At 38.7% G+C, this 14,814-nt stretch overlaps 1 protein-coding gene across 1 annotated transcript in view; it reads right to left on the minus strand.

Annotated features, from left to right (window-relative positions):
• Window positions 1-1,252: 1,252 nt before the first annotated feature.
• The window catches only part of dnah2 (dynein, axonemal, heavy chain 2), a 103,166-nt gene continuing 89,604 nt past the window's right edge, over window positions 1,253-14,814 (minus strand). Inside the window, exons 59-62 of the mRNA XM_057321864.1 lie at window positions 3,616-3,792; window positions 2,840-2,914; window positions 2,530-2,680; window positions 1,253-2,427 (exon numbers count right to left, since the gene is read on the minus strand). Coding sequence (XP_057177847.1) covers window positions 2,273-2,427; window positions 2,530-2,680; window positions 2,840-2,914; window positions 3,616-3,792 — 558 coding nt within the window. The 3' untranslated portion in view covers window positions 1,253-2,272. The remainder of the gene's footprint in view (window positions 2,428-2,529; window positions 2,681-2,839; window positions 2,915-3,615; window positions 3,793-14,814) is intronic.

The following is a 14,814-nucleotide window of genomic DNA, read 5'->3' on the forward strand; positions in this document are numbered from 1 at the left end:
TGTCTTCAGCTGGTGGTTCCAGACCATTATTAAGTTCTCATCCGGTGTCTGAGAGGAGGAGGAAGCTGAGCAGGGTTTACATTCACAGTTTGCATCTCTCCTGAGCAACAAGTGTCAGATTAATGTGAGGAAATGCAAGCTGTTTCTCGTGAAGAACCCCCTCACAGCCTCAATGGGTCTGAGGTGGGAACATTCTAGTGTTGAATAAACCCTGGGGACTTCATCCTCCATTTCGGGACTCAAAAGATGTCTTTCTCGTCCTTCTTTTTCACTTCCATTTTTCAAATAAAAAAATGTTAAGTACTCTAAGAGATTACAAAGGCGCCTTGGAGGCCAATTTGAATGTGAATTAAACATGTTGCTATGAGCACCCCAACAACCAGTTAGAGGTACAGGGATACACAGACCTGTGGATGAATAAAGGGCTCCTTACAGCAAGTCTGCCTCTTTCAGAACAGGATGAGAGACTGAATGCAGCCTTACACTGAGGCCACCCATAACCCTCTCTCTCTCTCTCTTTTCTCTCCCTTTCCCTCTGAACTATTCGTCTGTTCCGGCTTCTTTGCTCTCTCGTTTTACTTCAGTCCAGAAATTCCCTCTTATTGAGCGTCCTGGAAGATCTTTGCTTTTGCACCGATGAGCAAATATAACTGCAAGCAAAAGCAAGAATGTAGGAAAAGCTAGACACTAAATACAGATCATTTGGTGATACAACAAATTATTTTATTGAAATTAAATTATTGAATGCTTACATTAATATACCTATTGTTGCAGGCCCTGTTCTTCCCCTGTCAATTACGGAGTTATCTACATTTAATCGTATTAGACACATCTGCAACAATGGTTTTTAACTCAAACTATGAGAGCCATGCATTAACAACACGGACAGTTGCACTTGCTTTATCCATGATAGAAAAATCACTTCTTAATAGTTCAATTATTGATCTTAAATAGAGAGCAAAATTAGGCTTTTCTTTTGAGAAAAAGAAATCTCACAAATTTCTCCATTAGAGTTTCAGAAGCGATCTCCACAATGTCACGAGCTCAGAATTGCCAAGTCTGCAATTAAAAGTACTATTATTTTAATTTGAACTCTAATATTTCTCAACAAATTTACCTGATTATTTGACCCCACAATCTACATTTTACAGCTCCATACTCCTCATGTATTTTAACATCTGTCTCATTACTTTCCGTTATATTTCTCAGTTTAGGGTTGACACTTAAATGAAACACAGTTGAGAACTCCGGTTCCAGAGTTTTTTTATTGGGTTACATTGTATTATCTGTGAGTTTTATTTAGGTAAATGAACAGAAAGCATACTCTTTGCAAGGGTAAAGAATGACAATTCTAAAACTATTTATCGCTCAACCAGTCAGTGTAAAGTTTCTATGTCTTTTACTAAACGTCAAGGTTAAATTTCCTATATTACATAGCAACAGCACATCCTGAATGTGGTGTTGTTAGTTGCTATAAGAAAGTAGTTATATGCAGTTTCACACAGTTTTTTAGACACTGAGTGCAATTACCTGTAGTACCTCTAGTGAAATTGCCTGGCTGGGCTGAAACAGCCACAACACACTTTCCTCAAATGACTTTGCTTTAAAATGCCTTAAGAATTGTGAAGTTTATGTAACTGAGTCATTACGCATTCTGAGCTACACCCAAATGTATTGACTCATATCTACTAAAAATAAGAGCAATCAAAATACTTTTTTGAACTTTTTGTGAGGAGCATTTATATATTTATAGGTGCTACAAGCCAAATGATATATACATTGGACAAAGCTTATTTAAATGAGAAATATCTTGGTGAAAATGTAAAAATTGGTAAGGATTCGAAGCGAAGATTACTATATTCTTTACATTTCATACAGTTTTTCAAGCAAATTCATGAGAGGTAAATTCTTAGATTTGCAGTGCCACCTTGTGGTCACAAACTTCAGGACACGCCTCCTTCTTGACACTGCACCTGAATAACTTGGTGGTTCCACTGAAACTATTAAATGCTAAAAAGATTATATGTTTGGAAAATGTGAAAATATTGAAATGCTGTTCTTACTTCTTTATTACACATTTATACATTTTAAAATATTCGAAGTCCATCAAGTGTTCATTTAGTTTTTTTCCCTTTTTTTCTTGCATTTTAGCACATTCAATTATTTTCTTTTGTAGGACTAAAAAGTGATTGTTCCGTTTTGCATATTGTAAAACAAAAGAAATTATATTAATTAGGCATGAAACACAAGTGCGAGTGTGTGTGTTGTCTTCCTAGTTGTCAAGACTCATAAGAAGAGCAGTTCCTCTCATAATCCAGTGATCATAAGGCATAGCTCCACACTTCAGATCAACTGCCACCACAAATGACGGACGGCCGGCACCGCCAGATCGCAAGGGATAATAGTAGCAGGGACAGCTGTACATATCTAAACACAAGAAAAGCAGGATTACAGACATAACCTGAAGATCTGAATTCAACGCAGAATATTCTATAAAGCATTAAATTATGAAAAAGAGCGTGTGCTCACTCTTGGCAACCCTCTTGCGGCTCTCCACAGGTTTGAAGTGGATGGTGGGCATAGGGCAGACTAGCTGCATAGGCTCCGCCTCCACCAGACAAGAGGCTTTCTTATCCCAGCCTGCCCCCTCTAGATACAACCCCTGGATGAACACTCCATCCTGGACAAGATGCGAAAAAGAGAGGCATAAATTTGGATTCATGCCACACGAGACAGCAGTGAGCGGGCAAGCGAGAGAGAGAGAGAGAGAGAGAGAGAGAGAGAGAGAGAGAAAGATGCATCAGCTCCTAATGGACAGGGGATGGCAGCAGTTGCTCACCTTGGGAGGGAAAAGCAGATTGTTGTCATCTACCGTGGTGACAGTGAACTCCCAGGATAGATTGTCTACAGACACCTGCGCAGCAAACACAACACGGCTATCACATTGCAATACAAAGAACCGGCAGACTTTAGAAAACTGTCCACACACACACTTACAGTACTGCCAAAATACAGGTCCCTTTTGAGTGTGTGCGCGAGTGAGCATTACATCTACACACTGGGACATTTGTTTTTTTTTCATCTGCCCTAAAGCATCACAGGTGTTCGGTTATATAGATAATGCTCATTGTGCTGGTGGGCTCCTGGAGCTACTGAGTGTCACAGTGCTAGTTTGGGGGATTGTGTGAGAACTGCTGTTTGCAGATCCCAAAAGGGGTTGAGAATAAACATTATCACTGGGGCATTAGAGAGGTAATGGAGCAAGATTGTGCTGCATCCCTGCAGACTGCGCGTATGGGTGTGTAACTAGAACTGCAGAGAGTTTGAATATGTTACACTAACACCCCGCAGCGTGCATATGGTCCTGGTAAACCCTACAGAAAGATAGTAATACCAGTCAATTTGACCTTGTGGGGGCATTTTTCGGTCACTCTGAGGTAAACAGCTTGTAAATCAAACTAAATGATGTTTATTTTAAAATGCAAAAATGCTGAATGTTTTCTGATGGATAGGTGTGTGTGAGTTGTCATGGAGACAGATGTTTCAGGATGGCATACAGCACCTTTAAAGCGTGTGTGAATGTCTATGTTTTATTGTTGTGGGTGCGCGCCTCACGTTGTGCTGTCGTGCGGAGCTCTGTAATACTGCGGTGAGGAAGCCTGTGGGGAAAGTAAATCCAGACAGCCAGAAGAGGACAGGAGGGTGAGCTGTCTCCGCCCAGCGAGCAAACTGCTCCACGCGCTGGCACAAGTCCCGCGTCCAAGATGCCAAGGGCTTTAGAGATGGGTACGCCTGGGGGAGAAATCACAGTCTCTGAATTCTTTCACCTGATGCTTCTGCAGAGGTGTATGTACTGATCTTACCATTCTCTTTGAGAGACAACATTTCTTCTTTATATTCTCTCTGTTCAGTGATTTAACATCAGATGAATGTGAAGGGCAACTCAACAAAACTCACTGAAATCTATCTCTGCTTACAGTAAGGGCCATCATTCAGTGCAATTTAGAGTGCAGCCCAATGCCACAGAAGCGAACAGACAAAGGAAGAGTTTCTGTGGGTTTGGATGAGAGATATTACTGTCTGTCATGAAAAACATCTTATGTAGCTGAAGCGCATAATTTAATATTACTATTAGACTTGAAAGGCGTTTAAACAAATCTTGCATAAGCCATTCAAATTGTGCAATCAAACTAGCATAAAACTGTCAGTGCGAAATGGTGCGGTGCAATGTTTTCGGGAATTTCTTTGCAGCGAGGAAATGATTCATTCATTCAGTGTCATTTTAATGTTCAAAGAACAAAGATATTTGAGTTTGATAAAAAATCAAAAGTGAGTGTGGCTTGTGCCAAAAGAATTAGCATTTCAAACACAGCGACTGCCACCCAGCACTAGGAAAATACTCCTGATTGATTTCGTTTCACGCTGTGCCATAAAAAAACCTTTATGGGTTTAGTTTCTCGCTGGCATGAAAATGAGAATGTTTTTAGATATTTCCAGGCAGAATAAACGATGGCGCATCTACACTTAGAAATTGAGGAACCACAGAGTGATAAATGATGATAAAAGGCGGTTTAGGGCTAGTTGACAAATAACAACATGGACGTTTTTCAACACCAAGATTTAGTTTGAAGTTAAATAAAAGTGTGGGAGTTGGGGGGCTTGTTTGCACAATATTATTTGTTTAAACCATCAAAATATGAGGTGTATGGTATATAATGAACAAACTTTTAAGGTATTTATTATAAAAAATAAAAAGGCAAACTACAGCCTAACAAGGAATGAAGCCTTGTAAAACCTTCGTTTACAGTGATTTTATAACTGGGGTGTTGTCATGCACAATGCAAAGCGGTTATAAAATCACTGTAAACCAAGGATTCACAAGGTTTTTATGAAACGGTTACTTCATCAACGTTCCACATGGACATATTTCATATAATAAAACACAGCAAATAAAATGTAATGATATTAATAAAACTATTATTGTCCCACCAAACAATGTAGTACCTCAGAAAAAGAAACAACAAAGCGGTTGCCAAGCAACACACATACAGCAACATAAAATTCAAGATGCGCAGCTGCCATTCCACTGAATGGGGATGAATGCAACGCTCAATATAGATGACCAATACGCCACAGCATCAGCTTCTCAGTTGGAGGAAATGCTAATAATAAAAACATCACACAATACAATGTTCTACGATATAGCTTTAAAAGTGAACAGTAACAATGCAAATACGTCAGAATCCATGAATAAAACACACCCAGCGTTTTTCTTTGCTGCCCCATAGACCACTTCGCAAAGTGTACACAATTTTTAAAAATCTTACATATATAATATGTTCGCTTAAGATTTTAAATGAATAAATGTTCTGTTGGTTGTATTTTGTTCAAACGTTTGTGCAGTGTTAAAACTATTTTACAGGGGCGGTTCACATTTCGCACGGAAAACGCGAGCTGCACTGCTTTCTCAAGGCTTCTTTATACTCGACGGGTGTGCACGGCAAACATGACGTCATTGCGGTGTTGGCGGAAGTTCTCTTTGAGTGCGCGCGACCTCATTTCGGGTGGCAGTGTGCACGGCTTTTTTTGTAACTGCGCGCGCGGCAACTCATCCGAAAGCGAACGAGGTTGGATACGAGTCTAACCGAGCAGGCACGTCTATACATGCATCTCAATGATTAATCCACGCAGAACAATGCAGACTCTTTATCCAATACATTTTAAACAACATATGTAAAGTTTAATATGTGAAGCACTTCTTATGAAAGGTAACTATGGTTTTACTATAATACAAGTGTAGAAACATGTTTTTGGGGGACTGTTCTGTTTATATTACCATAGTTTTATAAGAAACATCATATAACTAATTTGCCTGTATTTAGACAATAGTAAATTTGTGGCCACTATGATTTATACTATAAATACAAAAGTAAAACCATGGTAAATTGCGTTGTTCAAGCAAACTACTTCTTCTCCACGCTAATACGTGCTGGTTAGTTGAATCGATTACTCCGAGTCGCCCTCTGTTGTTTCAAAGAATAGCACATCGGCATGCGCGTCAACTATAAACGCCTCGTCCATTTGCGGAGGTACGCGTGCAGTCAGCGGAGGCTCGCATAGCGGACCTAGGCGAATGTATAAATCCCGCTTCACGAGGTGCGCGTGCGGCATGACCGCGTTGCTCTCTATTTGCGCGTGTCTACATTTAACGTTCTAAGCTGTTACCCGGTAACCCACTGCTTCGTGGGCTTATTGCTTTAACCATACGCAGGGCTCTGTGTGGAAATTTTGCATTCTGAAAGTCTTGTGTGACTGCGGAATAATGCAGACATTGACTACAATTTCATGTTATAAGTGTTTTCTTAATCCTCTCTTGTAGTAATATTTTGCAGCCATTCCCACAGGTACTGACTCAATAAGCTTTAAGAATGTGTTTTAATGAGTGTGCAATGTGATGTGTGTATTTTTAAATGCTTTTGACTATTTTAAAGGTCTTTAAATCTGCATGCATATTACCCTGCAGAACATTACTACCTTAAATGGGTCACACCTGTCAGCTGGAGTGCCATTGCGCTCCACCAGAGGGCACTCCCCACATGAACTGGACTGCCATAGCACACTACATTTCCCATAACCCTTTGCTGGACTCATGATCCCTAACATGTTTACCTGTATCCCATTAGCCTTGCCAACTCTGTCTATTTAAACCCAGTGTTCTCATTCATTCCTGGCAAAGTCTTGTATGTGTTACAGCTGCAACTCTGAGCATGCCCTTGGGTTTCTTCTTCCGTGTGTGTCTGTTCATAGCTCTGTGGATTAACCTGTTTGTTTTTACTTTTGGATGTTGTTTTGTGTTTTGGTCTGATCACCTGTTTTGACCTCTTGCTAGTGATGGGAAAATGAGGCCTCAAACGAAGCACCGACACTTTTCCTGACTGTTTCAAGATAAGATTCAAAGCTTCGAGTGTCGAAAACAGCGCCATCTGTTGGTTTATAAAACATAGCAGTCGCTTCTGAAAGAAGCTCCGTCGAACGAAGCAACCAGCAGATGAAATTCAGATGAATTTTTATATTATGTGTACAAATAAAGGTTAGAGTAAAATGTGTGTGAATGGTCAGTTTAATAAATTAATTTACCCATTCAAGAAGTGTGGCAATGAGTTAATATTCGTACAATTCGATACTGTATGTGGTACAGAATAATGTTCGCACGCATGCACACACGTATATATAATACTTTATCTATACAGTATTATGTGAGACTAAAATATGAAAAAGGCGGAGGACTCATTAAAAAGCTCTGGGGTTCGAACATTCTGACACGCAAAGCAAAACACGTACGTGACTGACCCAGAAAGTGAAGCTTAGTTTGTCATGGGTCACGTGATTTCTACGTTACCAACACAAGCTTCGAATCGAGGCTTCATCTGGCACTCCCATTATTGCTCGACACAAGCTCCGAAGCCTCGGTTCAACTGCAACTTCACTACCTCTTGCCTGTCTAATGGATTGTGTGTTTGGATTGCCCTAATAAACACATTGCATTTGGATCCTCGACCTCTTGAGTCCCCGTGCAGTTTTGTAACAAAATGTGACATCATCTGCCCATCGGACACCATATTCAAAGTTAAAGTTTTTTAAATACTGAATTTGTGGAAAAGAGAGAGCACAACCCACCTGAGCGTGTAGTGTACAGGTGCAGAACACAAAGTTTGCAAACTTAGGAAAAATAGCAAATGTTAACACTGTTAATACGCTAAAACTATTAATCAACTGCAACGTTTCAACCTCTTGATCTGAACAGAAAAACAGTGTTATCTTTTAATAGCCTTTAAGGTTACGAGAGGTTATATCAGCAGTGTCAGAGAGATGTATGAGGGCCAGCATCCTCACCACCCACAGGCCAGCAGTTACAGTGAACATGAAAGAAGGGAGCGAAAAGAGAAATGACAAGAGTCGGCAGCAAATGAAAGTCATACATCTCAGCAGAGATACGAGTCACTGCCAAAACATAACGCTGGACAGAAAGACGAAGCGTGCGCGCTGTATTAAAGGTAAGCTGATGGAGAGAGAGAGAGAGAGAGAGAGTAATGAGCGACTGGATAGAAAGTCTTAATGGATGCTCTCCACTCGTTTTGGGAGAGGATGGATAGACGCTGTTCGGATCAGTAATAGGCCCTGCTAGTTCTGTAGATCTTCAAGTAAACATGGCTCTGTTTGTTCAGCTTATTACAGCGCAATTACCCTTAGCAGTGACCCAAGAAGCCCACATACACACTACCTGATGACCAACGCATACACACACAAAGCTACATCAGTATAATGAGGCTGTATCAGATAAGGTCTGACACACACACGCTGCCCTTACTGAGCTGAACACACACACATACGCGGGCATTAGTAAAGGATCTTGCAGACAGAAGCTTTTGTGTTTTCGGCATGAACTGAGCAGCTCTCAGTCAATAATAAACGAGAAGTGTGTTTAAACACAAGGTTGCGAGCATGTTTGTGTTTAATCTTCTAAATGTTGCACCGTTCACCTAATCTTTGACAGCTATCCTCTCAACCATTCATTTACACACTCCCGCTAACACACACCCCTGACTTCACATCCCGCTTTCACACACTCACACAGGGCTTTATTACAACTACAACATGTTTCGGTATGCGTGCCACGAGTTATAAGCTCTTCCCAAAACCTATCGAGCTGCCTGCATTTTCAGGCATCGTAGGTGTGCTGTCGACATGCCGGTTGTGAGAGGCAGGTAGTAAAATTATGCAGTCCTCTAAGTTCTACGTCATTTTGGCCACTACATATATCCGTCCAGAATGTGACAAACTTAGTGGAAAAAATGAAAGCAATGGGTAGGCAATGTTTTCCATAAAATATTCAAGCGGTTTCAGTGCAAGTCTGCATTTGATGCATCCTTGATATATCAAGAACACATCCGGGTACTTTCATGCATTCTCTGTACTTGTGTTCTTGAGTACTGGAATTTGACGGTTGATGATGTACACGAGGAACACAAGATCGCTAAAGTACGCATATTGAGAAAATGGCCTTAGCCATTAGCCACTTCTACAAAACGTCGCCTTGGAATGATACGGTTCTATCTGCGGTCTGAGCAGTTTTGAGATATTGAGCTTGAAAGTTTTTGCATTTCATATAGCAAAAATGATATGAGGAACAAATCTCTTTTATACATGAAAAAGACAGAGACCCTAAATGTATTCCAAATGTACAATATCAACATTTTCAGAAATTTGTGAATGTTTTTTTTTTGGAACAGATAGAACCTTCTGATTCTGAAAAATCACTTTCGGTTTAGAATTATAAGGTTCTTGTCACGGATGAGGTGCAGAGAACCCAAATGCAGGCAGGCAACGGCAATGACGGGGTTAACAGATATTTATTGAAAAACAACACAGAAACAAAAAACCCACGGTGGGGCAAAACTAAACTAAGAACATATATACATGTATAACAGAAAACAAGACTTCCCACGAGGGGGCAAAATGAACACGGTCAAAATTACAAGAATAAAATAAACAATACCAAACTAGATGGGGAACAGGATCTGGAACAAACAAGGCACACAAGACAAAAAGACAAACGAGGGATAACGACACGGGGCAGGTGTGATTAATCAAACACTCAGGGAAGGATAACAAGGAAACGAGATGGCGGGAACAGAGACGAGACACTGGAGAGAACGTATATTATTGTCTAAAGGACAATAATATGTTTCTCTCCACACATAACCAAAGGCTTTGCCATGACTCTGCTACAGGACCAAGAAAAACATGACTAAGGAAGCAGAGCCATGACAGTTCTATCTGCAAAACATTCATTAAAGCAATACATTTAAAAGCAACACAAACAATTTACTTATAACTTTTGTTAAAACGTGAAATTAGTCTATAATAATGTGTAAAAAAAGGTATATTTACATGGTTTTTATGACACTTATTTCATATTTTAGGATGCTTTTTTCTTGTTCAATTTAAGCATAAAAGGCCATGCTAATTGTTGTATCCATGTTTTATCTACAGAAGGTGGGACAGATCAAATTACTTCTTAGAGATGCAGTATGGCTGAAAAAACATAATAATGTTTATTGTTGTAATCAAGACTCTTGACGTTGTTGACTATTTGGCATTAACTGCATTATGAGAGTCTATGTAAACACAGGTATTAGGAAGGTATTATGTACTTCTCAGAAATATACTTAAATGTACTCTTAAGTATACTTGATTTTACGGAGTGAAAAGTTTAAGTATATTTGGCCTATACTTGTACTTAATCTTTTGACTTCTAGGTATACTTGGCTTGTACTTGTGTCTATTATTTTACTTGAGTAGCCTATTAAATATTTTTTATTGCTGAATTGCTTAATTTTCATTGTTCAACGACATAACAGTCATGTTAAGTGAGTTCTACGTTAACATTTCGTGATAGTACTGTAATATAATTTCTCCACTGTGTTGAATTGTGATTAGCAAACTAGCAACTGCTAATTGTTTTGATTATTTGTAGATGAGTTAATGTCGTTATGGGTATAATATAGACTAGTATGGAGATTAAAACAGTGATTTGCATTGGTAAGGTAAATTTGTTCTGTTGTAAATGTTGATTTATAAATAGCTTTTAGTATTACTCCATTCTCTATGGATTATGTAGACTAATTTACTCTTTCATTTGCAGAAGTTGGGTTCTGAAACAAGTGGAAGTATACATAATAAGTATTGTGTTGCATACTGGCATGAAACATAAAATCTACCAGAACCACTCAAAGTTGTGTCAGTTTGTTTAATTCAAGTCATAAAATGGATTAAAGGTGTATTTAACAACAACAACAAAGAAATCACTCCTAGTCTATATATCAGCTCTTTAGAAATGCAGCTCGGCCAATCAGATTCTAAGATCAGAACAAACTTTTATTTATTCTGAAATGTAATGCCTATCAAATGCTGAAAGACTCACAAACTCTGCTTTGTAGATCCTTCTTTATATGAAAGAACTCTATATTTTGTTGTGTGGTTTATCATTAGGGGCCAAGCCCCGAAGGGGCTATGGCCTCTATTGTTCCTGTCAGTATTATTATTATTCTTAACCAAAGGTAGTCTATGGTAGCCCTATGAACCGTACTTAGGAAAATGGTGAAAATTGGCACACTCGTAGAGGTGGTACTCATTAGTCATGTGACCAAGTATGGGGTCTCTAGCACTCACTCTATAGTGCCACCAACAGATCAAAAATGCACTTTTCAAATGGCTGTAACTTTTGAACCCAGTGATGTACAAAAATTGTACTCGGCACACGTCATGCACTCGTCACGCTCATCGCATTCCATGTGTTACACTAAGACTCCGTCCATTACAGTAGCGGCCATCTTGAAAAGTACAGTTTTTCGCTACTAGTCCTAGAAATTGTGACCGATTGTCACGAAAATTGGCTGAGACGATCTGTGCCGCATAGAACAGATGCTCCGGAATTGAGATGTTTGCTGTTGCTCAAAAGTTACGATGCTGTAAACTTTTCAAAGTTGACCCAAAAATGTATTGGAGGCTGTAACTCAGCCACTTGGTACATGTCAACTACACCTCGGACTGGGGATCCTTGCCAAAACGGGGAACAGCACCACCTATGGGTCGCGAGATTTGAAAAATGCCTATTTTTGCTCATAACTTTTGAAATGTTTGTCAGAAAACCGAGATCTCGGTGTCTACGGATTCCTCGTGTCATGCCGGATCGTACGATTGGATCTGTCACGATTGGATGATCGGCCTGTCCACCATTTAGAAATTTGTCATCAATCGTGATATCTTTTGAACCGTATGATATATCGGCACCAAATTTGACACGTGTCACCTTATTACAGTCCCAAACGTACCCTTAAAGTTTCAAGACAGCGCCTCCTTGCGTTCATGAGATATTACTCTTTTATATAATTTTTTATTACCCTTGAACACTGCTGGGTCAAGCACGCCAACTGAGTGGCAACACCTGATAAACTGCAAGTTTCGGGTGCAAGAGGTCGCTGGTTCGAACTTGTGTTGCGCATTTATACATTTCAATTTGCAAGTATGTGCACAAATAGTGCAAGTATGTAAACAAACGGATTGTAATGTCATTTTAGTAATGAAATAAAATAAAATAAAGAGCGATGTACGTAGTGCAACTTAAAGTGTTTTATAATACATATAAATATATACAAACAGAAAAAAGGTTAAGTACAAAATGACATTCTTACTTTCATTGTCACTTCAAACATTTGTTCCTCCTATACACTGTATTTCTGCTACTTTTGCTCTACGCTCTTGATTCAGCCCCTTCGGGATTGGCAAATGTCAATGTTCGAACCTCTGAAAGCTCTCCTCGGGATGCTGGGTCAAGCACATCAACTGACTGGCACATCTGATAAACTAGAATCTCGTGTTGCGCTTTACTATACAAAATGATATTCTTGATTTCATTCTCACTCCTGACATCTGTTTCTCCTGTACACTGTATTTCTTCTACTTTTGCTCTACTGTCTCATTTCATGTTGTGGGTACACTGGGGAAAGTGTGGGCTGGGTGTGGGCATGTGGGGGAAGTGTGGGCATGCTGTGGGTACACTGGGGGACGTGTGGGCTGGGTGTGGGCATGTGGGGGAAGTGTGGGCATGCTGTGGGGGAAGTGTGGGCATGCTGTGGGTACACTGGGGGACGTGTGGGTACACTGGTGGAAGTGTGGGCTGTGTGTGGGCATGTGGGGGAAGTGTGGGCTGGGTGTGGTGGGTACGCTGGGTAAAGTGTGGGCTTGGCCCCGGTGGTGCTGCTTGCAGCTCTTTTTAATATTGTTTTTCTTTCTTACAGAACTGTGATTGTTACAAACCCAATCAGCTGTCGGAGAGAGACAGTCAAGTTTCCCAGCACGTACTGCATTTGGAGGCTTCTAAAAGTGATTATTTTAAAAGACATTAATGGATGACCTTGAAAACCCTTGTTAAAAATATACATGCCTGTCTTTTTTATTATTTTTTGTACTATATAGGAAAGGTTTCTATTTCTTTTGTCTATTGCATAATTTCCTGTTTTATACTTCTGCCACCATTTATTATATTAATGTAGGTACTTTTTATATTAATATGTATTTGTAAAGCTTTGAAAGATTTTAATCGTGTTTTAGAAATAAATTTGAACTGAAGGGAATTTAATTTACTTATTTTGTTGGTTTAGCTTACTTCAAAATATGATAAGTATGTGTTTCCTAATATTTTCCTAGTAAGCTGAACATTAATATGTTAATGTAATGAATGATTTTGAGTCATCTTTACATCTACAGTTAGAGGTATATTACAAGTATTTCAAGTGCAAAAATAATATCTAAATAGTATGTTCATAAAAATACTTCAACTAGTAGTTTACTAACAATACACCTTGAAGTGTACTTACAAGTGTACTACAAGTATTGATAGTTAACTATCAGTATATATGCAAGGATACCTAAAGAAACCTTACAAGCATACTTAAAATAAATTAGTAGTTTACTTAGAGTAAACTTTAGGGTGTACTTTTATAAATGACAAATGTGCTACAAGTAATAAACTAGTAAACTACCAGTAAACCTAAAGAAAACCTACAAGTATACTTGCAGTAAACTTCAAAGTATACTTTCACAGACTAAACATGTGCTAAAAGTATTGAACTATCAGTATACCAACAAGTTACTTGGAGTATATTTGTAGTACAAATGAAAACTTAATTGTAAACTTGTTCTGTCTCAAAACTCAAAAGTTTACTATTGTTAAAAAAGTAAAGACTTTTATAAACTAAAAAGTGGGCCAATTTAGTCCCAAGCGGTATTCAAATAGTACACCTCCAAGCATATTACTAGTCCATCGATATTAGTATACTTACTAAATAATAAATACTTAAAAATATACTTGAACTTTACTTAAGTATACTTAAAAAATTAACTTCAAGTATACTTCATTTTGAAAAGGGTAGCGCTGCTGGCTAGTGTTGCATCTATAAATATAAAAAAATATATCCTCAACAAAACCTAAAACAAAACAAAAAATACTGTAGTTTTAGCAGCTCTCGTTGACAAGAGTATCAATAAAACACTCAACCTTGAGGTTTCTTTTAAACATTATTTTGTTTATATCTGAGTTTCCTCAGATATTACACTGTCACTGAGGAGTCCGGTCACATGACAAAGAAAGCTGCTCCTGATTGGTCCTCTTGTGTGCATTCAAAGTGCTGATTGGCTCTTGCAGATAGAACCTTATAGCACCAAATTAAAATTCGAGTCTTCGAATTCGCATTGCATAATGTAAATAAGTTATCACAGAATAAGAATATGTGAATAAATAAATTTTGACCAAAATGTCAGATAATTCAAAGGCGACGAAAAGCACCCAGGTATCATGTTGTTAGCTAATTAACATGCTAGCATCAGACTTCATTGCAGTCTGCGCTTCAGGGGCCGGATTCACAAAACTGTTCTTAAAGCAAAATATAAGATTTTTCTTAAGTTAAATAATAGGAAGTTCATAAGAATGTTTGTACAATAAGTGCGATTCTCAAACATTTCTTAAAAAGATCTCAAATATTTTCTTAAGAACAATTGTTATTGTAAGAATAAAATAATATGCTTTGTCAATGAATACTCTCGCTAACTCGTGTGGTAACTGTACATGTCAGCCAGCTAAGCCACTTACGCTCTCATAGCACTGAGGTAATTTGTTCTTAGTTTTTTTCGTATTTGTGGATGTAGCTTGAAACGTATAGCTTTAAGGCTTTCTCGCTTTTGGTTGTCGATGTA

The sequence above is a fragment of the Triplophysa rosa genome, linkage group LG1 (assembly GCF_024868665.1).
Source record: "Triplophysa rosa linkage group LG1, Trosa_1v2, whole genome shotgun sequence".
NCBI lineage: Eukaryota > Metazoa > Chordata > Actinopteri > Cypriniformes > Nemacheilidae > Triplophysa > Triplophysa rosa.